The sequence below is a fragment of the Lolium perenne genome, chromosome 4 (assembly GCF_019359855.2).
Source record: "Lolium perenne isolate Kyuss_39 chromosome 4, Kyuss_2.0, whole genome shotgun sequence".
Taxonomy (NCBI): Eukaryota; Viridiplantae; Streptophyta; class Magnoliopsida; order Poales; family Poaceae; genus Lolium; species Lolium perenne.
Window position 1 is genome coordinate 42,672,831 of NC_067247.2, and position 23,954 is coordinate 42,696,784.

The following is a 23,954-nucleotide window of genomic DNA, read 5'->3' on the forward strand; positions in this document are numbered from 1 at the left end:
TTCATCTTGATCACAACATATCACTTTGTACACCCATTCAAGTTTTATTTGGCCAAACTGCTATGCGGAAGGGTTCACTTTTTTAATGAAGAAACTACATAAAAATCCCGACTTTAAGTGGTACCTTGATCTTCCATATGTATTTGCAAATAAAATGAGTATGAGCATTATGGTACATAGATTTAACCGAAAACTTACCGGTCGTTGTTAGTATCCATTTTAAAACATCATGTTGGATGGATAATTGGACATGCATGAGGTGCTCAACTGAATGTAATCATCTATCTCTTTTATTCCTGGCAAAGCGATCCAAAATGCTATTTTCTGTGGACATTAAATTTGATATAGTCACATTCATCTGTTATACAATATCATATATGGATGGGTATTGTTCACTCAGAGGCTTATCTCCTAACCAAACCGATTGTTCATTTCATTACCAATTTCAAAGGATCCTCTATGGAAGAAGTCATTTTTGACATTCATGAGGCCTTCAAAAACGGTGAGAGTCAGTTGGTTTGCTTGGAACCTGAGATAAGGTTTTGGAGTGTGGGTATTTGTTGCATATTAATTCTTGACATACACCATTAAATAGCCATTTTCTAAGTAAACATATATTTTTAATTTCTAAAACTTAAATACCAACCCACCCTAGTAATTTATTTAAAAATAGTGTTCCATTTATTTAATCTATACTTCTTTTCATGGCCATTACTATACCAGAAGAAGTGGGATCTAAAGAAGTATATTATCTTCCTCACCCTTTAGGTATTTCCTTGAAGCATAACATAAACATTGGTAGACTTGTGGAACAAAATAATAATTTTTTTTTGCAATTCAATTGCTTAATTTATTTTTGAAGTGGTCCACCAATGGTTTCCTTTCACCATTTTTGAGTTTGCGGCAGTGAATAGGGACTCCTAGATATCTAAACGGAAGATACACAACCTCCCAACTAGATAAGATTATGTATTCTTCTTCCATATCCTTTGGTCTACCAACACAGAAAATTTCAATCTTGTCAAAATTAATCTTTTAAGTAGATAGTTGTTCAAATATGCACATAATGAGGTTCATCTTAAGAGCATTTACCAAATCATGCTCCAAGAAAATTATAGTGTCATCTGTGTATTCTAAAATAGATCGATACTCCTCGATCAACAAGATTTTATATAATCCCATCTATTTGACCATCTTTTTGGCCTCTTCAATAAGAATGGCTAGTGTATCCGCAATGATATCAAAGAGAATAGGGGACAAAGGCCGCCCTGGTGTAACCCTTTTTAGTTTAGAAATAATGACCTATGTAAGCATTCACTCTTATCCCCACACTACTCTTCTCAACGTAATGTTGTAGCCACTAGCACCAATTAGGATTGGAACCTTTCATTCGCAATGCTAGTTGTAAAACAAATCCATTTAACTTTATCGTAAAAAAATTCAAGATCTATTGCAAATGAAATAAGAAACAATTATTTCCTTTCTATGAAGTTCATGGACAGGTTCATTAAGAATTACCACTCTTCTAAAAATATGTCTACCATGCATGGAATCCGTTTGAGTTGGACTGACTTCTCAACGTAATGTTGTAGCCACTAGCACCAATTAGGATTGGAACCTTTCATTCGCAATGCTAGTTGTAAAACAAATCCATTTAACTTTATCGTAAAAAATTCAAGATATATTGCAAATGAAATAAGAAACAAAGTATTTCCTTTCTATGAAGTTCATGGACAGGTTCATTAAGAATTACCACTCTTTCTAAAAATATGTCTACCATGCATGGAATCCGTATGAGTTGGACTGACAATAGTGTTAGCAACAATTGCTATGCGGGACGAGTCAGGGTAGCGATGAATTTCACGAAGTAACCGGAGTCGCGGGTGCGCCGCCAGAAGCGAGCACGGGGAAGCAGGGGTGCAGGCGTGTGCGCCCCGTCCTCTCCTCCACCAAGCTCCCGCCTGCCACCCGCACGGTACCCGGAATCCTCCATTGTAGCCAACATGTTGATGTTGAAATTGAAAAGGGGGAGGGGAAGGAACCGAGCCTCCAGATCAATTCCCCGTACACCACCTGCAGGCCCGAGCCTCCCTGGCAGCCCGACCCTCCGCTCGCCGCCCGCCGCCGGGAAGTGTTTCGCGGTCGTGCTCCCATAGGAGGCAGCCGTCCAGCTGCGGAGTCAATCCTCTGCCTTCCTCGTGCGGGAGAGCTGCTCCCAGGAGGGCCGTCGCGCCGCCATGTCCTCCAGCTGCGATGTCTCTCCTCCGCCTCGTGCAGGACAGCAGGAGAGCTGCCCCCGGATGGGCGCCGCACCCTATGCCGGAGGGAGGACGCTCGCCGTCGGGTTCTCTCTCCCTTTGCACATGCTTCCTCCGGTCGAGGCCATCCGCTGGTCGCTGGTACCTTCGGTCTTGCGCATAGCAGTTCTGCTCGGGGATAGGATTTTTTCGGGCGGAGGAAAAATAAGAGCGAACGGGTACCTCTAGGCGGTGGCAGCCCTCGTAAATTCAACTGAAAACCAAGGATACAATTAAAACAGACGAAAATTTTGGGGAGAAACCTTCCTTCCTTTATTATTAGGTATAGATTGATCCGCTTGAACGAATCCGCTACTTTTTGGCCGGTAAAAGAATTTGCTAGGAGGGTTAGGTAAAACGGGATACCGGGCGTTAACCGTGATAATTCATCCGGTAACCAAAACCTTGTCAGTGGGCACTGGGCACACTCACCCTCGATTATAATAGGCACCACAAGCTGATCCGATGGTTGAGTTGGCACATTGACGCTTACAATTTCAAGTTTAAAATCGGGCACGAGAAGCGCGAGGTCGGTCGCGCTCTACACGATATAAGTACACTCGACCGCCGCCATGGATTCATCCTTCCTCCATTACTTCACTGATTTTGCTCCGATCCTCCTCCGTCCCACGCGCCATTGTCACCGCCGATGATCGAGGTGGTTGTGTTCCCGTGGCTGGCTTTCGGTCACATGCTCCCGTTCCTCGAGCTCTCCAAGCGCCTTGCCGCCCGTGGCCATGCCATCGCCTTCGTCTCAACGCCGCGGAACCTCGCCAGGCTCCCGCCCGTGCCGCCGCACCTTTCTTCTCGCCTCCGCTTCGTGTCGATGCCGCTGCCGCGCGTCGACGGGCTGCCGGACGGCGCAGAGTCCACCGCCGACGTCCCACCGGAGAAAATCGAGCTCCTCAAGAAGGCCATGGACGGGCTCGCGGCACCCTTCGCCGCGTTCCTCGCCGGCGGAACGAAGCCTGACTGGATCATCCACGACTTCTGCCACCACTGGGTCCCGCCCATCGCCGACGAACACAACGTGCCATGCGCCGCGTTCATGATCGTCCATGCCGCTTTCGTCGCCTTCCTGGGCCCGCGGTGGGCGAACGCCGAGTATCCGCGCGCGGCCACGGAGGACTTCGCCGTCGCGCCCGGATGGATGGCGTCCCAGTCCACCGTCGCCTACCGCCGCCGTAGCGAGGCCGAGTGGGTCGCCGGCATGTTCCGCGCCAACGCGTCCGGCGTGCCCGACATTGAACGCGTGTGGGGCATGTTCGAGCGCAGCCGTCTGATCATCTACCGCAGCTGCGACGAGGTCGATCCCGGGATGTTTGCGCTACTCACCGACCTCCTCCGCAAGCCCGCCGTCCCCGCCGGCGTCCTGCTGCCGCCGGTCGTCGCCGCCCACGACAGAGACGAGGTTCTCCGGTGGCTGGACGAGCAGCCTCGCAAGTCCGTCATCTACGTGGCGTTAGGGAGCGAGGCGCCGCTCACGCGGAAGAACCTGCACGAGCTCGCGCACGGGCTGGAGCTCGCCGACGTGCGGTTCCTGTGGGCTCTGCGCAAGCCGGCCGGACTGTTCGACTCCGGCGGCAGCGCGGGCGACCGTGGGGTACTGCCCGACGGTTTCGAGGAGAGGACGCGGGCGCGCGGGCTGGTGTGCACGGGGTGGGTGCCGCAAGTGGCGGTGCTGGCGCATGGCGCGACCGGCGCCTTCCTGACGCACTGCGGATGGGGCTCCACCGTGGAGAGCTTCGCGTTCGGGCTCCCGCTGGTGATGCTGCCGTTCATCGTCGACCAGCCCCTCGTTGCGCGGGCCATGGAGGAGAAGGGGATCGGCGTGGAGGTGGCGAGAGACGACACCGACGGCTCGTTTGACAGGGACGCTGTCAGTGCGGCCGTGCGGCGCGTCATGGTGGACGACGAAGGGAAAGTGTTGGCAAGCAACGCCAGGAAGCTGCAAGAGATTCTTGCGGACGAGATGGTCCAGGAGAGGTACATCGATGATCTTGTCGAACACCTACGACGCTACTGAGGCGACGGCTGCCAGTGAGGCTTATTCGTCCTGCTGACAAGGGCCTGTGTACATCTAAACAACCCTTTCGTAAATCCAAGCAATCTTTTCGTAAATTTAAATAACCTTTTCGTAAATCTGAACAACATTTTCCTTGCCGTCCTTGGGTTGGCCTGGGAGATGAATTGATTTTAGAATCTTGAGTTTAATTAATATATTTATTTAGTGAACAAGGAAAATATTATCTAGACGAATAAATAAATTACCCATGAAACAACAACGACTAATTACTCTTGTTATGAAACAGGCTCCTATTTTATCTTTCTTACCATTTGCTAACTATGAGAATGAAAAGCAATTTCAAGCTCACTCAGTTGTAATAATTAGTTCTAAATCCAAAAAATAGACATATTCCTTAATTGACGGAAGAAAACGGATTCTTGAACCTCTTTCACGCTCATGTCACGTCGAGGTACTGCAGAAAAAAGAACTGCAAAATTCGATCCTATTTTTCGTAATCGATTAGTTAACATGGTGGTTAACCGTATTATGAAAGACGAAAAAAAACATTGGCTTATCAAATTCTCTATCGAGTAACTCTTTTTCTCTCACTTTTCTCTCTCAGAATAGCGAGAAGGCATATGCGTCTGAATTGCATATAAGCTTGAGTCACTTTATGTGAAGTCTCCACTTTTGTGAATTTTTATCGTCTTTTTTGCTTTAGTTTCAATTTGTTTTCAGTTTATATTTGTTGCCATTCAATTTCTTTCATGCAATGACACTATTATTTTTCCAGCTGCATGTTTTGTTGGTATTATTGGATCTCTGTTTTTTATTGCATTTTAACGGTGGGGGTACAAAAGTGACAACCTGTGAACTAGACACTCCCTATCTCCTTGAAGATGTTATAATTTTAGCAAAAGCTAGCTAATGTGCATTTCCTTTACATCGATCTTGGGAGGAGCCGGACGCCAGTACCTTTTCATCCTGTCAAGCACAGGTAGGAGGAGGTGGAGACCCACTTTTTTTGAGCTTAGGGTATCTCCAGCGGCGCGACGCATTTTAATGTTCGCGAGCGTCCGTTTGCGTCGCGCTACGGACGCAAAAATGATCATTTTTGTCCGCGCGTCCGTTTGCGTCTGGGGTCTGCTCCAGCGGGGCGATGCATTTAATTTTTTTTTCCTTTTTTCCCTCTTCTCCATTTAAACATAGTTTCAAATATAACATTTTGAAACATGATTTTACACAAACTAACACATAGTTTGGAACATGGTTTACACAAACTAACACATAGTTTAAACCATGGTTGTCACAAATATAAAATTTACAAAAATAGAAGCCAGTTGTGTCCCCTTCCGTATGTTCGCTGCCAAGAAAGAACATTCAAGGGCACCCAGTCACCCAAACTGGAAAATCCAGCGGGTGGAGATGGTGCCCTTGTTGGTTCTACCGATGAAGCGAACATCCAGAAACCTCGACTACTGGCTTCGTCTGGCCCGTAGCCAGATTCGCTGCAAAGAAAGAACACTCAACGTTCTAACTATCGGTGTCGGAGCTGGAGTCGTCGGTGTGGTAGTGCCTGCGGCAGGCTGTGTCGTCGAACACCTTGACGATCATCTCGCCGTCCCCCTCGTAGAGGAAGGTGAGCTGGCAGCCGGGCTCGAGGTCGAGGTCACGGGCGAACTTGTCCCACCCCGTGTGCAGGTACATCTTGCCCTGCCCGTCGAACAGGACCTCCACGGTCCAGCGGCAGAAGTTGCAGCTGGCCTCCCGTAGCTGCAAGTGCGCTGGCTCGACGCCGTCGACGAACTCGGCGAAGTTGTCCGGTAGCCGCTTGATGGCGAGTGGGTCGTCGTCGATGCGGAGGAGGAACTCGAAGCAGCGCTCCTCCTGGGAGGACGAGGAGGGCGCAGGCGACGGCGAGCGTGGGGCCGTAGCTGCTCCACCACGGCGGCCCCTGCCCCGGCCACGGGGGCGCCCAGGGCCGCGGCCTCGACCGCCTCGCCGGCCACCAGGACCGGCCATGGACTTCCTCGCGGGCTTGGCTGCGTCGCAGGAACACCTAGGCGGCGCTACGGTCGAGCTTTGTGGCGGCTAGCTAGGGTTTCTTTGGAGGAGTGGATGAGGAAGAAGAACGCGCGCCCCCTTTATATAGGCCGGCGGCATGCGGTGGCCGCGGGACGCGTGGTGTCGCCATTAACCTGGTTGGCGGAGGTGGGCGGCCGCTCGGCAGCCGAGGCATCGTCGCCATTAAAGTGGCGCAGTGTGCCGAAGCGATGCAGCGACGCAGCTTTGCAGTCGCTGGCGCGTTTGAGAAGGCGCATCGACGCAGGGTCGCTGCCAGGCGGGCCAGCCGAAACGTCCGCCAGACACGAGCGGACGTTTCCGAGCGTCCGCGGAGACGCAAACCTGACGCATATTTGGGCCAGGTTTGCGTCTCCGCGGACGGCCCGGTCACTTTGCGTCGCCCCGCTGGAACAGGCTCCAGACGCATTTCCGATCACGGCGGACGAAAACGGTCCTCAGCGTCCGTTTGCGTCGCGCCGCTGGAGATGCCCTTATGCTGATGCACGGATAAGACCGTAGGAGCAGGGCGATATGCCGGTCTTGGCTTCAATGGGATAGTTCATTGGTTTTCATTTGGCGCAAGAGGGTAAAAGGTACACTCGAGTTTAGAACATCTGTCCCATATTTTGCATATTACAAACATTATTATTAATTGACCACGGATGGAACATGCATCCTCAATAGAACAAAAAAAACCGAGTTGTGTAAAATAGCAAGGTTAAGAGGAGGGGATGGATTCTACAGCAAATCTCTTTATGTGAGCTTCGTATGTAGGCTCTAGAATATAATCTTAGTTGCAAGTAACTTGGCAATCACATTTTACAAACCTTTATAACCATATCTTCTTAGAGACATGGATTGTGGAAATATCTATCACAATAATTAATGACACTCAAAAAAGTACTAACACATAAACACTATAGCGCATATTGGCACAATTTCTTTTCTAAATCCTGATACGAAAGTGATATGTATTCATTTTTGCATGTTTTCTTTACATTTAGATGTGGAATCAATTTTAGGGGAATGTCCAGAATTTAAAACACAAAAGGATACATAAACTCTGTGACAGGAGTGGTGTTTTGGAACATGGGAGCATATGCTCCCTCTATTTTGAAATGCATCTTACACATATTTTGAATTTCAAAAAAATTGAAACCAAAATTCGCATGTAAATCTTCTCGTGCTACACGCTTACAAAGTTGTTTCATAAAAAATCGACTTATCATGTGACGTGTGTAAAAAGACAAAATTCAGTGCTAAAAATAATGCTTTTCACAAGATAAGTTTTCTTTTTTTACAAACCACAAAAAATATTGGTTTTTCGTGAAACTTGACGAACGAACATATATTATGAATATGTACATGTAAATTTTTTGTTAAAATTTTTCGACGTTTCAAAATATGATTTTTTGGTAGAGGGTGCATACGCACCCGAGAGCCGAATTGAATTTCCGCACACTAGTCTTGTACTTTGCACTAGCCTATTTGTAGTGACGAAGATGTACTATGAATGTTTTGCTTTAGTACTAGCTAGCAACAAAAGAAATGATAGTTGTATGCTAAAACTTTTACCAGTAAAAACCACTTAATATTTGACAGGAAAAGAAAAGAAAATATATAGAGGCAAAAATGTTTGGTATAAAAATACTTAATACTTCCTCCGATCCGAAAAAAGTGCCAGAGGGGCCATTTAGCAAAGAGATCCTTGCGTTTATACTAAACATGCATGCACTGCATTCATCGCACTCCATTGGATCCGCACATGCATGCACCACATTAATCCATCCGCAATCAATGTAGAGAGAGTGACCGGACCACTATGCATGCACGCATGGCCGTTCCAGGAAATGCTGATTCTCCAGGAGTTTAAGCGTAAAACGCAATTATATTAGTGGTTCGACACTTTTTTAGGATCGAAGGGAAGGGAGTACAAGAGTTGTTTTGTGGTACCACCAAATGAATAGGAGCCCTTCATTTTCGTTCATCTAACGGCCCCAAAAAAATCATACCACTGTCCAAAACATGCCCAGTACGTTACATACCTTGGCATTTTTCGCTCCTCAAATAGAAAAAAAGTTAGACGGACCCGGCTGATGATCCACAAGTATAGGGGGTGTATCGTAGTACTTTCGATAAATAAGAGTGTCGAACCCAACGAGAAGCAGAAGGTGTTGACAAGCAGTTTCGATGAAGGATTCACTGTAAATGCTCACAGACAGGTATTCAGGGTGTTTTGATATAGCAGATGAATAAAATACGACTAAGTAAAATGCGAGAGTAATAATTGCAGCGAGTGGCCCAATCCTTTTTAGCACAAAGGACAAGCCGGTTTGTTTACTTATAATGACTAAACGTTCTTGAGGACACACGGGAATTTAGTCTAGTGCTTTCGCTTCATATAGTTGATTAATCTTCATTGTTTTGATAAGTGTTGTGTGGGTGAACCTATGCTAATGCACCGCCCTTCCTAGGACTAATACATACTTTTGATTATACCCCTTGCAAGCATCCGCAAATACAAGAAAGTAATTAAGATAAATCTAACCACAGCCTTAAACTCTGAGATTCTGCTATCCCTCCTGCATCGATATACCAACGGGGGTTCAGGTTTCTGTCATTCCGGCAACCCCACAATTGGCAAACGAATACAAGATGTATTCCCCTAGGCCCATAAAGGTGAAGTATTATGTAGTCGACGTTCACATGACACCACTAGAAGAATAACACCACAACTTAAATATCAAACCATTGAATATTACTCAACATAGTTCACTACTAACATTTAGACTTCACTCATGTCCTCAAGAACTAAACGAACTACTCACGAGACATCATATGGAACATGATCAGAGGTGATATGATGTTGAAATAACAATCTGAACATAAACATTGGTTCAATGGTTTCACTCAATAGCATCAATAACAAAGAGTAATCAATACCGGGAGAGTTTTCCCTATCAAACAATCAAGATTCAACCCTAGATGTTACAACGGTGACGAGGTGCAGCGGTGGAGATGATGGTGATGATGATCCCAATGAAGTCCAGCTCGATGACGGTGACGATGGCGTCGATTTCCCCCTCCGGGAGGGAATTTCCCCGGCGGATTTCAGCCTGCCGGAGAGCTTTTTTCTCTCTGGTGTTTTCCGCCCCGCAGAGGCGGCTGTGTCTCCTCTCGATTATCCTCTGGAGCTTAGGTTTTCGGGGATAAGAAGTACGCGAAGGAGAAGCGGTCGAAGGGGGCTGTGGGCCCCCTCCCCACAAGGCGGCGTGGCCAGGCCAGGGCCCGCGCCGGCCTATGGGGGGCCCATGGCGGCCCTCCTCGGTCCCTCCTTTTGGCTGGCTTCGTCTTCGGGGAAAATAAGATCTTCGGTGTAATTTCCGTCAATTGTTGATCTTCAGAAATATTGCATTCCGACGGTGCTTTTTCCAGCAGAATCCTGACTCCGGTGAATGATTCTCCAATAATCATGAAACATGCAAAATAGGTGAAATAACATAAGTATCATCTCTAAATATGAAATATATCAATGAATAACAGTAAATTATGATATAAAATAGTGATGCAAAATGGACGTATCAACTCCCCCCAAGCTTAGACTTCGCTTGTCCCCAAGCGAAACTGAACTCAGTAAACAAGACCACATGTTTATGGAGTGAAGAGTCGATAAATAAAATACGGACAAGAAGCATCATATTAATTCACACAAGACATTCTAGTGAACAACTTTCTCATATAATTCAACTTGAAACAAGTAAAAGGAAATCACAAATAAAGGTACATAGGAAATCATAATTGGTGATGGCAAACTTCGTTCTTGGTCAAAGAACAATTAACAGATTGTACTTATCTATCGAGCAACGCTCTTATATTAAAGCTTATAGCAAAACTTGCATACTCAATCATAATAATCTCCTCATAATCATTGATAACCTTCAAAGCTATATTCATTCAGATAAAACTTGTACTAAACAAGGAAGAATAATAGGCATGATTAAGTAGATCACAATATAAATGGTTTGATCACAACAACTCAATTGCTTGCTTAAGATAGAGGGAAATAGGTTTACTGACTCAACATAAAGTAAAAGATAGGCCCTTCGCAGAGGGAAGCAGGGATTAAATCATGTGCTAGAGCTTTTTAAGTTTTGAAATCATATAGAGAGTATAAAAGTAAAGTTTGAGAGGTGTTTGTTGTTGTCAACGAATGGTAGTGGGTACTCTAACCCCCTTGCCAAACAGACTTCCAAAGAGCGGCTCCCATGAAGGACGTTACCTCTACCAGCAAGGTAGATCATCCCTCTTCTCTTTTGTTTACACATGTACTTTAGTTTATTTAAGGGTGACACTCCTCCCAACCTTTGCTTTCTCAAGCCATGGCTAACCGAATCCTCGGGTGCCTTCCAACATTTCACATACCATGGAGGAGTGTCTATTGCAAAATTAAGTTGCTTACTGATGAATCAGAGCAAAACATGTGAAGAGAATTATTAATGAAAGTTAATTAATTGGGGCTGGGAACCCCGTTGCCAGCTCCTTTTGCAAAATTATAGGATAAGTGGATGAAGCCATTAGTCCATTGATGAAAATCTGCCCAACAAGATTGAAAGATAAAACACCACATATTTCCTCATGAGCTATAAAACATTGACACAAATATAAGGTAATAACTTTTGAATTGTTTAAAGGTAGCACATGAAGTATTTACTTGGAATGGCAGAGAAATACCACATAGTAGGTAGTTATGGTGGACACTGATGGCATAGGTTTAGTTTAAGGGTTTGGATGCACGAGAAGTATTTCCTCTCAGTACAGGTCTTTGGCTAGCAAGGTTGATTAGCAAGCATAAGAGTTGAGGGAAACAAACAAATATACATGTGATAGAAATAATCATGCATCTTCCTTGTAAACACAAACAATTTTAACTTCAGAATACTAAGCTAAGAGCTAACAAGAAAGAAAGATAATGAAATAACATATCTACATGTATTTCCTCTTTTCTATTTAAACTCAAAGTGTTGTTGCTATTGACCAATGCTAAGTTTGCCAAAACCAAATAGATTTACTCAATGCTCCCGAAGTGATACCAATACTAACAACAAGATCAATCATATAATAGAGATTGCAAACTAAAATAAGATGTGCAATATGTAAATGATAAAACTTCTCATTAATATTCCATAACGATAACTCACACCAAGGGATACATAGATAACCAACTAGAAGAGAGATACTTCCATACTGCAACCCATCTTATATGATAACTTCCCTACTCATGATATGACACTACTTGATAGTAAAAAGGTAAGAGATAGTGATGATGTGATACCACGGCACTCCCCCCAAGCTTGGAACAAACCAAGGGGGTGCCAATACCGATGATGAATTACTCCTTCGGCGGTGGTGGCGATGAATTCTTCCCATCATCAGACTTCCAAGGAAGAGGCTCTCCATCAACAAACGACATCTTGGTCTCAGGAATCCTGAAACTAGTAGCATAGCTTATGTGTTTAAACCTGTTTTCATACTCACAGTTTTGATTCTGAACATCATAGAGTTGAGCTTGGAGTTCGTTGGTGGTGTCGTGAAGTGAGAGGATGTCATCCCACAGCTTTGCAGTCTCCTTCTTGTGTCCATCAATAAGTTCAGACACAATCTTGTGGAAGATGTCCACTTCACGCTCAGCCATCTTCTTGTAGTTGAAGACCTCTTGTTCTAGTTTCTCCATCCTGTCTTCCAAGCTTCCTTCTCCTTTAGGACCCCGGACATCTTCAATCTGCAACTCCCCGTCTACGAGCAGCAATTCCTTGGGGTGCATCTTCAGCTCGTTCATGTACGGGTTGACGACGTCCTCAAAGAAGCTGTCCTTCGGAGTTCTCGACGAAGACATGGTGGCTCTAGATCAAACAGATCCTAGCAGAAAACAGCTCGAAACAAAACACGACGAGAAAACGAGATACGGACCTCCAGGGGTCCGGGGGATTATATAGCAGAAATTTTCACGACAGAAGGAAAGTATCAGGTCGGACCAGAGTCGGAGAGGGACACCAAGGGGCCGTCCTCATAGGGCGGCACGGCCAGGCTGGGGCCCGCGCCGGCCTATGGGGGCACGCCCTCGTGCGTCTCCTCCACTCCGTTTCGATCTCGTAATTTTTCATATTTTCCAAAAATAGCAAAAGCATTGTTCGGAAAGTTAAACGCGAACTTTTTTATTACCAGTACTATTACCTATTCAAAGTCGAACTCTACAGAACTGTCAATTTGACCTTTGATGAAAGCTTCCGGAGTCACCACTCGAATAACATCAACATCTTCATTATAAGAATCTCCAGAAATATAATGCTTGATCGAGTCTTTGTACATTCATCACTTGTGTAGCATCGCCTTGCAGAGAACTAATTTTAATTGCCCCTGAACGATACACTTCCGCAATGACATATGGTCTTTCCCATTTTGAGAGTAATTTCCCTGCAAAAATCTGAGACGAGACCGATACAATAGGATTTTATCCCTAACATTAAATTCTCTTTTGATAATTCTTCTATCATGCCATTTCTTAACTTTCTCTTTAAAGAGTTTAGCATTTTCATAAGCTTCACTTCTCCATTCATCTAGAGAACTCAATTGTAGCAATCTCTTCTTACCAGCAAGTTTAGGATATTTATTTAGTTCTCTTACAGCCCAATAAGCTTTGTGCTCTAGTTCTAAAGGTAAATGACAAGATTTTTCATAAACCATTTTATAAGGTGACATACCCATGGGATTTTTATAAGAAGTTCTATAAGCCCATAGTCCTTCCTTCAATTTACTAGCCCAATTATTTCTAGATTTATTAACAGTCTTTTACAAGATAGATTTAATCTCTCTATTTGATCATTCTACTTGCCCACTAGTTTGAGGATGATAAGCGGAAGCAATCCTATGATTAATACCATATTTAGCAAGAGTTTTCCTAAAACCACCATGAATAAAATGAGAACCTCCATCAGTCATAAGATATCTAGGAACTCCAAATCTAGGAAAAATAATATCTAAAAGCATTCTTAAAGAGGTCTCACCATCAGCACTTTTTGTGGGTATGGCTTCCACCCATTTAGTAACATAATCAACAGCGACAAGTATATGAGTGTTACCTTCTGAAGAAGGGAAAGGACCCATGAAGTCCAATCCCCAACAGTCAAATGGTTCAATAACAAGAGTATAATTCATAGGCATTTCATTGCGTCTGGAGATATTACCAACCCTTTGACATTCATCACAAGATAAAATAAACTTTCTTGCATCTTTGAAGAGAGTTGGCCAATAGAAACCTGATTGTAGAACCTTTTGCGCGGTTCTATCTCCGGCGTGATGTCCTCCATAAACACTATCATAACACTTACTCAATATCTCTTGTTGTTCATATTCGGGAACACATCTTCGCAGAATACCATCCACTCCTTCTTCATATAAGTGTGGGTCATCCCAAAAAATAATGCCTCAAGTCATAAAAGAATTTCCTCCTTTGCTGAGCTGAAAAGGTTGGAGGCAAGTACTTGTAAACAATAAAGTTAGCATAATCAGCATACCAAGGACTATCTCGCGAGCTCACCTTTATTACAGCCAATTGTTCATTTGGAAACTATCATTAACAGGAACAGGATCATAAGCAATATTTTCCAATCTAGACAAATTATCAGCAACAGGATTATCAGCACCTTTCCTATCTATAATATGCAAATCAAATTCTTGCAAAAGAAGCACCCATCTAATAAGCCTTGGCTTAGCATCTTTCTTTTCCATTAGGTACCTAATTGCAGCATGATCAGTATGAATTGTAACTTTTGAATCAACAATATAAGATCTAAACTTGTCACAAAAAAAGACTACAACTAATAACTCTTTTTCAGTTGTAGCATAATTTCTTTGAGCAGCATCAAGAGTTTTACTAGCATAATGAATAACATTCAATTTGTTATCTACTCGCTGTCCAAGGACAGCACCTACAGCAAAATCACTAGCATCACACATAATTTCAAAAGGTAAATTCCAATCAGGAGGTTCAACTACAGGAGCAGTCGTTAATGCTTTCTTTAGAGTTTCAAAAGCTTCCTTACAATCATCATCAAAAACAAAAGGTACATCTTTTTGAAGAAGATTAGTAAGAGGCTTTGAAATCTTGGAGAAATCTTTAATAAATCTCCTATAAAACCCAGCATGACCAAGAACACTACGAATACCTTTAACATCCCTAGGATAGGGCATCTTCTCAATTGCTTCAACTTTAGCTCTATCAACTTCAATACCTCTCTCGGAAATTTTATGTCCCAATACAATTCCTTCATTAACCATAAAGTGGCATTTCTCCCAATTGAGAACAAGGTTAGTTTCTTCACATCTCTGCAAAACTTTATCAAGGTTTCGCAAGCAATTATCAAAAGAATTCCCATAGACAGAAAAATCATCCATGAATACCTCTACAATATTCTCACAAAAGCCATTAAAAATAGCAGACATGCATCTTTGAAAAGTAGCAGGAGCATTACATAAACCAAAAGGCATACGTCTATAAGCATAAGTTCCATAGGGACAAGTGAAAGTGGTTTTCTCTTGATCTTTAGTTTTAACAGCAATTTGTGAAAACCCAGAATAACCATCAAGAAAGCAAAAATGAGTATTTTTAGACAACCTTTCTAACATTTGATCAATAAAAGGTAAAAGGTAATGATCTTTCTTAGTAACTTTATTAAATTTTTGATAATCAATGCACATTCTATACCCTACAACTACTCTTTGAGGGATGAGCTCATCATTATCATTAGGCACAACAATTATTCCTCCTTTCTTAGGAACACAATGCACAAGACTAACCCATCTACTATCAGCAATAGGATATATAATACCAGCTTCAAGAAGTTTTAATACCTTATTCCTTACCACATCCTTCATCTTAGGAATTAGACGATGCTGATGTTCAACAACAGGCTTTGCATCATCTTCCATGTTGATGGCATGTTGGCAAATAGAGGGAGAAATCCCCTTCAAGTCATCAAGAGTGTAGCCAATAGCTCCTCGGTGTTTCTTCAATATTTCCAATAACCTTTCTTCCTCAAAATCTGAAAGCTTAGAACTAATAATAACATCATATATTTTCTTATCATCAATATGAGCATACTTAAGATTATCAGGCAACAGTTTTAAATCAAAAACAGGATCTTCCTTTGGTGGTGGTGTTGTACCTAGATCTTCAACCGACAAATCATGTTTAAGAATAGGTTGACGAAGGAAAATTTCATCAAGCTCATTCCTTTCTTCCCTAAAGACTTCACTCTCACTATCCTCCAAATGTTGCTGCAAAGGATTGTTAGGAGCAAGAGCAATAGACGCACACTGTTCAACTCTAAAATCATTATTAGGCAAATCAGCTTTATAAGGAGTTTTGGCAAATTTGGAGAAATTAAACTCATAAGATTCACCAGCAAATTTAGTCACGATTTTCTCCTTCTTGCAATCTATAACAGCTCCACAAGTATTTAGAAAAGGTCTACCAAGAATAATAGGACAAGACTTACTAGCAGCAGAACCAAGTAACAAAAAGTCAGCAGGATATTTAATCTTACCACATAGAACTTCCACATCTCGAACAATACCAATATGAGAGATAGTTTCTCTATTACCTAGCCGAATAACCACATCAATATCTTCAGTTCACAAGAACCAATTTCATGCACTATTTTCGTGTAAAGCTCATAAGGAATGGCACTAATACTTGCACCAATGTCGCATAAACCATAATAACAATGATCACCAATTCTAACCGAGAGCATAGGAACACTGGCTTTCCTAGACTTATTAGGATGCGAAACAATATTAGAAGCATCTTCACAAAAAATAATATGACCATCTTCTACATTTTCAGTCACAAGATCTTTAACTATTGCAATAGCAGGTTCAACCTTTATTTGCTCTTCAGGTTCTATAGGTTTCTTTGCACTTTTATTAACCGCACTAGTTATAACAGAATACTCCTTCATTTTAGCAGGGAAAGGAGTTTTTTCAATATAAGCTTCAGGAAGAATATGATCAATAGTTTCAATTGCAACACATTTATTTATAGATGAATCAATTTTATCTTTGTACGGTTCATGATACTTATCAAAATTCTTCCTAGGCAATTCAAAATGAGAGGCAAAAGCTTTATAAAAATTTGCAACAACTTGAGGGTCAAAACCATAAGTAGCACTCATATTACGAAATTTATCAGTATCCATAAAAATTTCAATGCATTTATAATCATAATTTATATCTGACTCTCTATCTTTGTCGTTCTCCCATCCTTCAGTATTCTCCTGAATCCGATCAAGAAGGTCCCTTTTAAACTCTTCTTTGTTGCGTGTAAATGATCCAGACAAGAAGTATCCAGCAAGGTTTTATCTTGAAAAGAAAGTCTTGCATAGAAATTATCAATGGTAATATTACCAGGAAGCTCATGAATGGGGCATTTGAGCATTAAAGACTTCAATCTCCCCCATGCTTGGGCAATACTCTCTCCATCATGAGGCCAGAAATTATATATGCGGTTCCGGTCTTTGTGAATTTCACTTGGAGGATAGAATTTAGAATAAAATAGAGGCACAATATCATTCCAATCAAGAGAATCCCCATTCTTCAGTAATTTATACCAATGCGCCCCTTTACCAGACAGCGATATAGAGAATAGTTTCTTCCTAACTTCATCCATAGCAATACCTGCACATTTGAATAACCCGCATAATTCATGTAAAAACAGTAAATGATCTCCAGGATGGACAGTTCCATCCCCTTCATAGCGGTTATCCACAACACGTTCAATAATTTTCATAGGTATTTTGTATGGAACTTCTTTCTCACCTGGTGCCTCATCCACTACCTTTGCAGTAGTAGTAGATTTTCCAAATAGAAATTCGAGAGAAGATCTCTCCATAATGAATTATAGCAGCAGGCAGAAATAAAATCAGCACGTACAGTAAAGGTTTCCCTTACCAATTCCACTTACCAATAGCGCTTCACTCCCCAGCAACGGCGCCAGAAAATAGTCTTGATGACCCACAAGTATAGGGGGTGTATCGTAGTACTTTCGATAAATAAGAGTGTCGAACCCAACGAGGAGCAGAAGGTGTTGACAAGCAGTTTCGATGAAGGATTCACTGTAAATGCTCACATACAGGTACTCAGGGGGTTTTGATATAGCAGATGAATAAAGTACGAGTAAGTAAAATGCGAGAGTAATAATTGTAGCGAGTGGCCCAATACTTTTTAGCACAAAGGACAAGCCGGTTTGTTTACTTATAATGACCAAACGTTCTTGAGGACACACGAGAATTTAGTCTAGTGCTTTCGCTTCATATAGTTGATTAATCTTCAATGTTTTGATAAGTGTTGTGTGGGTGAACCTATGCTAATGCACCGCCCTTCCTAGGACTAATACATACTTGTGATTATACCCCTTGCAAGCATCCGCAAATACAAGAAAGTAATTAAGATAAATCTAACCACAGCCTTAAACTCTGAGATCCTGCTATCCCTCCTGCATCGATATACCAACGGGGGTTCAGGTTTCTGTCACTCCGGCAACCCCACAATTTGCAAACGAATACAAGATGTATTCCCCTAGGCCCATAAAGGTGAAATATCATGTAGTCGATGTTCACATGACACCACTAGAAGAATAACACCACAACTTAAATATCAAACCATTGAATATTACTCAACATAGTTCACTACTAACATTTAGACTTCACCCATGTCCTCAAGAACTAAACGAACTACTCACGAGACATCATATGGAACATGATCAGAGGTGATATGATGATGAATAACGATCTGAACATAAACCTTGGTTCAATAGTTTCACTCAATAGCATCAATAACAAAGAGTAATCAATACCGGGAGAGTTTCCCCTATCAACCAATCAAGATTCAACCCTAGATGTTACAGCGGCGACGAGGTGCAGCGGTGGAGATGATGGTGACGGCGGTGGAGATGATGGTGATGATGATCCCAATGAAGTCCAGCTCGATGACGGTGACGATGGCGTCGATTTCCCCCTCCGGGAGGGAATTTCCCCGGCGGATTTCAGCCTGCCGGAGAGCTCTTTTCTCTCTGGTGTTTTCCGCCCCGCAGAGGCGGCCGTGTCTCCTCTCGATTATCCTCTGGAGCTTAGGTTTTCGGGGACAAGAAGTACGCAAAGGAGAGGCAGCCGAAGGGGGCTGTGGGCCCCCTCCCCACAAGGCGGCACGGCCAGGCCAGGGCCCGCGCCGGCCTATGGGGGGGCCCATGGCGGCCCTCCTCGGCCCCTCCTTTTGGCTGGCTTCGTCTTCAGGAAAAATAAGATCTTCGGTGTAATTTCCGTCAATTGTTGATCTTCAGAAATATTGCATTCCGACGGTGCTTTTTCCAGCAGAATCCTGACTCCGGTGAATGATTCTCCAATAATCATGAAACATGCAAAATAGGTGAAATAACATAAGTATCATCTCTAAATATGAAATATATCAATGAATAACAGTAAATTATGATATAAAATAGTGATGCAAAATGGACGTATCACCGGCCCAATAAACGGTTCCTAGCCCAACATGTGCCGATCACAGCCGATCTTTGTCCAATACCCAACTCTGGGGACACTGCCGCCGCGCCCCCTCCACTAGGCATGACGGCATTATTTCCCCCGTCCCCTCCCCAAGACTTTCCCGGCAGCAGCGCCCTTGGCCATTGGCCTCGCCGTCGATCCAAGATCCAGGGCGTTGTACTCATATTTGGGGGGCGTCACCGGCATGTGTTTTGGTGGTCGCCGGCGCGTCGCCTTTTCCGCGTGTATGGCTTCGATTGTGAGCTGCAGGTTCGTGTGAGAGGACGGAGTCAGCGCCCACTCCCACGAGGTCAGCTAGCTGCTAGCTGCCCGTGACGCCTAGGTCGCCGGCGCTCCTGCGGGTGCCAGTAAGGTGTGTCTCGGATCAGTGAGCGAGTCCCAGGTCCATGAAGAAGATACCGACATGGTCCATGTAAGTGCCTTTCCTCCATGCAAGTCCACGGACAAAGATGGATCCAAATGGCATTATTGCACTAATTCTAGAGTTTAGGCCTTTAGTGAATAGGATCCATATCAGCGAGCAAGTCCGAACGTCCTACTCTTACTGCTGCCCCTGGGTTTGTTAGTTTGTCAAGCATGATCATATTATGACATCAAAATTATGTGGAATATTTAGTCATGGAAACTCACATGCATGATCATATTTCTATTGTTTATTACCAGATGTTCTATTGCGTCACAACAAACCATCGTGAGACTTTATTTACATTGCGAGACGATGTCACTTCAGTAACGAAATTGGAGCATTGCTAGAGCCATTGTAAATGTGTAGCAAGGAAAGCCACTGTTGAATGATGGCTTCTAAAAGTTGGTCAATTCTAACAAACCTGCCATCTGTGGTCACAATGCACAATAACTCCTGAATTGGACCTGTATTCAGCAACCAATGTTTGAATGAACTCAATGAGGGAGCAAACAACCTATCCCAATTTGACCAAACAAGAAGATCAGACAACAATGGAGCCCTAAGTAAGCACTCTATTGCTTTTAACTTCAGTATTATTTTCATGTATCACATGTATCCTCTCATGATCCTGACCTGCAATGGACAAAGGGCCGAAGCCAAGGATCCAGGCCCACAATGGCCAAAGGACTAAGTGGGCTCGAAGCTCCGGCACTGCAGCAGGGGCGCCTCCACCACGGGGAGACTGCACAATCCTCAGTCGACGTCGAGATGCGTTGTTCGCCGGCCCCGTGGCACCTTGCTGCTGAGAAATCCACAATTTTTCTTACGGGAACAGAAATCCATTGTTTATGTGGCATCCAAATATCTTTTCTCTTAAAGTAAAACTTTGCATTACTGAACCTTTTATGTGTGAAACTGAACTTTTTTCTTGTTTGACCTGCAGGAGGAAAACATGCTTCTGGAGAAGAGCAACATGTTGAATATATAAACAGCAGATGAACTAATCATGCAGATGAACAGAGTAGATGAACATATAACATCTAGACAAGATAAACCTATCACATCTACTCCAAACAACAGTACTTGAAACTCTAGTAAGATCTGAAACGAGGAGGACAGAAACGTGTACCGTACAGCATTGGTGGCAGCAGCCGCAGCAGCAGCGATGTTTGCGGCAGCAGCATCGTGGTTGTCGCCCATGTTGAGGTTGTCGATGTCCGGGAAGAAGTCATCGTTCGAGAAGTCGCCGTCGGACGATGTCGTGTTGCCAGTAGTCGCGCGTAAGCGCTCCCCAAAAACCTGATTGCCCCTCACCCGTACACGTCTACGAGAGGCAGGGTTCCGGAGGCCTACTGTCCCGCCGCTCGGTGCAGCTGAAGGATGGGATGAGGAAGACGAAGGCGGCAACGCAATGAACTGGAAAGAAGCGGTCGCATATGGTATCTCGTACATGCTAGGGTTTGCGTCCGCGCTTATATATTGCGGTTCGTGAAGGTCGTGGGGCGCAGCCCACGTACGAGTCCACGATCCAGAAAAACCGGAATGAAACGGCTGCGTTAACGCGTCCGTTAATGACTCATAATTGATTACACAATTAATTTCCCGAACAGCAAAAACATAAACTCGGATCGGCGAGATTTCCGCAACCCGCGGCGCATCGTGACGTGCGTGATGAGGCGAGGCGGGCGGCGGAGGAGGAGGAGTGCGCAAGGGCTCTCTCTCTTCTCACTCACTTACTAGGACTAGAACAACCCACCTTATATACCACTCCAAACTATCTCCCAACTAGCAATGTGGGACTAAACTTTAGTCCCACCCCTTGCCATTCCAACATGGACCAAGAGAATTTCAGAATTTGTATTGGGACATGGGCTATGGCCCAAGGCAAAATTCCAGCAATCCCCCACAAAATCTCATTGGCAAATCTAATACCATTATTCCAGAATCATTGTTTTATATACCGGTGCACGGTGAAGACCGTTAAGTTGAACTTTCACTAAGAACTTCATGTTACACTAGTTTACAACTTGAATAGTGGACTACGCCTTGAACTACAAGTTTTCTGCGAACTAGCTTCACACAAAGCCTAGACCGATATAGGGCTGCCGCGAGGCTTCCTCGCGGTGAGGAGCTTATATGTCATACTCCAGGGCCTTTCATGAGTGTAGGGATTCGTAGCATAGAAAACAAAAAATTTCCTACCACAAGAACGAATAACAAGGCAAGATCTAATCTAGTAGATGGTAGCAACGTGGTTAAGATCATCATACCCTTGAAGATCGCTAAGCGTTAACGAGATTAGATCTCGTGGTTGATGTAGTCGATCACTTGCCGCTTGCAAAAGCGCGTAGAAGATCTTGACGGTGCCACAATCGGGCAGCACCTCCGCACTCGGTCACACGTACGATGTTGATGATGACGTCCTTCTCCCTGTTCCAGCGGGCAGCGGATGTAGTAGATCCTCCTTGGAATCCCGCCAGCACGATGGCGTGGTGACGGTAGTGGTGGAGATCTCCGGCAGCGCTTCGCCGTAAGCACCGCGGGAGAAGAAGGAGGAGAGAGTAGCTAGGGTTTGGGAGAGAGGGGACTTGGGGCGCTGTCCAGGGAGCCCCTTGGTGGTGCGGCCAAGTAGTGGTCGGCCCCTCCCCTCTCCTCCCCTTTAAATAGGTGGAAATCCCTAGGGTTTACCCCAAAACCACATTGGAGTCCAACTCCAAAACTTACCAAATTTGGGAAACCTAGACAAGGTGGGATTCCTCCCCTTCCTTGTGGTGTGGCCGGCCACCTTGGTGGAGTCCACCATGGACTCCACCTTCCCACTTGGTGGGTTGGCTAGGGCTAGTGGAGTCTCTCCGGGACTCTACCTTCCATAGTGATTTTTTCCAGATGATTCTAGAAACTTCTACAACCTTCCGAAGTGTTCAGAAGTGTTCAGAGGGAGCTGGCTCGAGCCAAAGTGTACATGAACCGTGTAGCAACGACAACAACAAATAAATGGAAGGACGATGCTAACAAACTGATGCCGTTCAAGAGATTTTTTCTTCTTCTTCACCATTATCCCAACTGGGTGGGAATATAACACAAATGAAGGGTGTTCATAGGCCAATTCCACATAAGAACAAGAATGCGAACACACATACAATGTTCATTTTTCTGTGGTAAAAAAGGTTGTATGTTGAGCATTTGGTTCATACCTTTGTGTTCATGCACGCCGACTGATAATTTTGAAGGGAAAAATTAGAAACATGAGAACTCGCAGACTGAGGCTAGAAATTATTCAAAAATAAAATCCATGTAAAATTATATTTCCTGTCAGAAGATACAAATTACTAAATAGGCCCATTGGCATAGTTGTAGGGAAAATAAGCGACAATGAAAATGCTCTCTGGTAACAAAATGGTTATTTCTCAAAATTTACATTCGTGCATCTAACTGAGAGGGTGTGATGTTGCTTTATTCACATAACACAATTGATTCTGAACAGCATGTACATAATTAATGGAAAGAAAACCCAAGTCAAGTTGTGCTATGACCTACTCCACCTTCCCCTTCCTCTGAGAATCATTACTCGCTTGACAAGATGTTGGCTGGTTAATACTTGCTTTAGCATTCGATAAGAAGGTTGCATCAGGCTGTGTCTCTTGGAGAGGAGTTTCCTTCAGTCCTTCATCGTGGAGTATATGTAGAAGGCGATCACAATATTAACCGATATGACAGCAAGGAACCCACTGGGCACTGGCCAGCGTTTGCGCCGAGGAGGATGACAGCTGACTCACACCTGATGACCTGACGAAAGCCTAGACTGTTATTTCCATACGATAGGTGCTTCACTTTGCTAGAAGAGATAAAGTACATCATGAAGTAGGAGGAACAATAATCAAACCTGGAAAAATCTGGTGACAAAAAAGCATAAATAATTGCAATTGGGGCCATCCACATGAACATCGATGTAACAGAAACTTAGTTATTACTTCCGACATTGCTTCTCGCAAGGAAATGCTGATACGAAGGCTAGATGAACACACACCATGAGTTCAGCATACAGTTAATTGCTTGGAGATATATTCTTGTAGGATAAATAGAACTATGTAAAAGAATATCATGGTTGCGAGAGGGATGCAAGCGGCACTGCATAACCCACACCCTAGTACAAGTCAGTGTTAATTTTGCATAATATTGTGAGATAAGTGGAATAGTGCTTGCATCCCTGTCAGTTGCAGATATTGTACTCAACATCGTACTCAAGCAAATACAGCTCATCAGCTGGCCAACACTGAGAGTTGAAACTGGTATACCCAAACTCACAGCCTCTACTCTCTACCCAAATTCAGCATTTTGACTTGTTTCTGTGAAACTTCATACTCTTGGCAACGTTTAGACAAGGTCGCACGGCAAGGTTGGGCAAGTGAGGTTCAAGCTGTCTTGATATTTCTCCCATTAATAACTATACTACCTCTGTTAATTATTTTTTTAAAAAGTGCCATTCTTGCAATTGCTTGTATTCCAACACTAAAGCTACCAAACTTTAATTCGCGGAGGAGGATTGCTAGGAAGGAAAAATACAA

General features: G+C 43.8%; 1 protein-coding gene and 1 pseudogene across 1 annotated transcript; one reads left to right on the top strand and one right to left on the bottom strand.

Moving 5' to 3' along the window:
- Positions 1 to 2,867: 2,867 nt before the first annotated feature.
- On the top strand, positions 2,868 to 4,408 carry LOC127292300 (putative UDP-rhamnose:rhamnosyltransferase 1). The gene has a single exon (XM_051321665.2). The coding sequence runs from the start codon at positions 2,947 to 2,949 to the stop codon at positions 4,321 to 4,323; it is 1,377 nt and encodes a 458-aa protein (XP_051177625.1). The 5' UTR covers positions 2,868 to 2,946; the 3' UTR covers positions 4,324 to 4,408.
- Positions 4,409 to 22,879: 18,471 nt separating this feature from the next.
- Positions 22,880 to 23,369, bottom strand: LOC127348335 (uncharacterized; annotated as a pseudogene).
- Positions 23,370 to 23,954: the final 585 nt, after the last annotated feature.

Coding starts and splice junctions, on each gene's coding strand:
- LOC127292300 (XM_051321665.2), top strand. CDS start 2,947: ATGATCGAGGTGGTTGTGTTCCCGTGGCTGGCTTTCGGTCACATGCTC.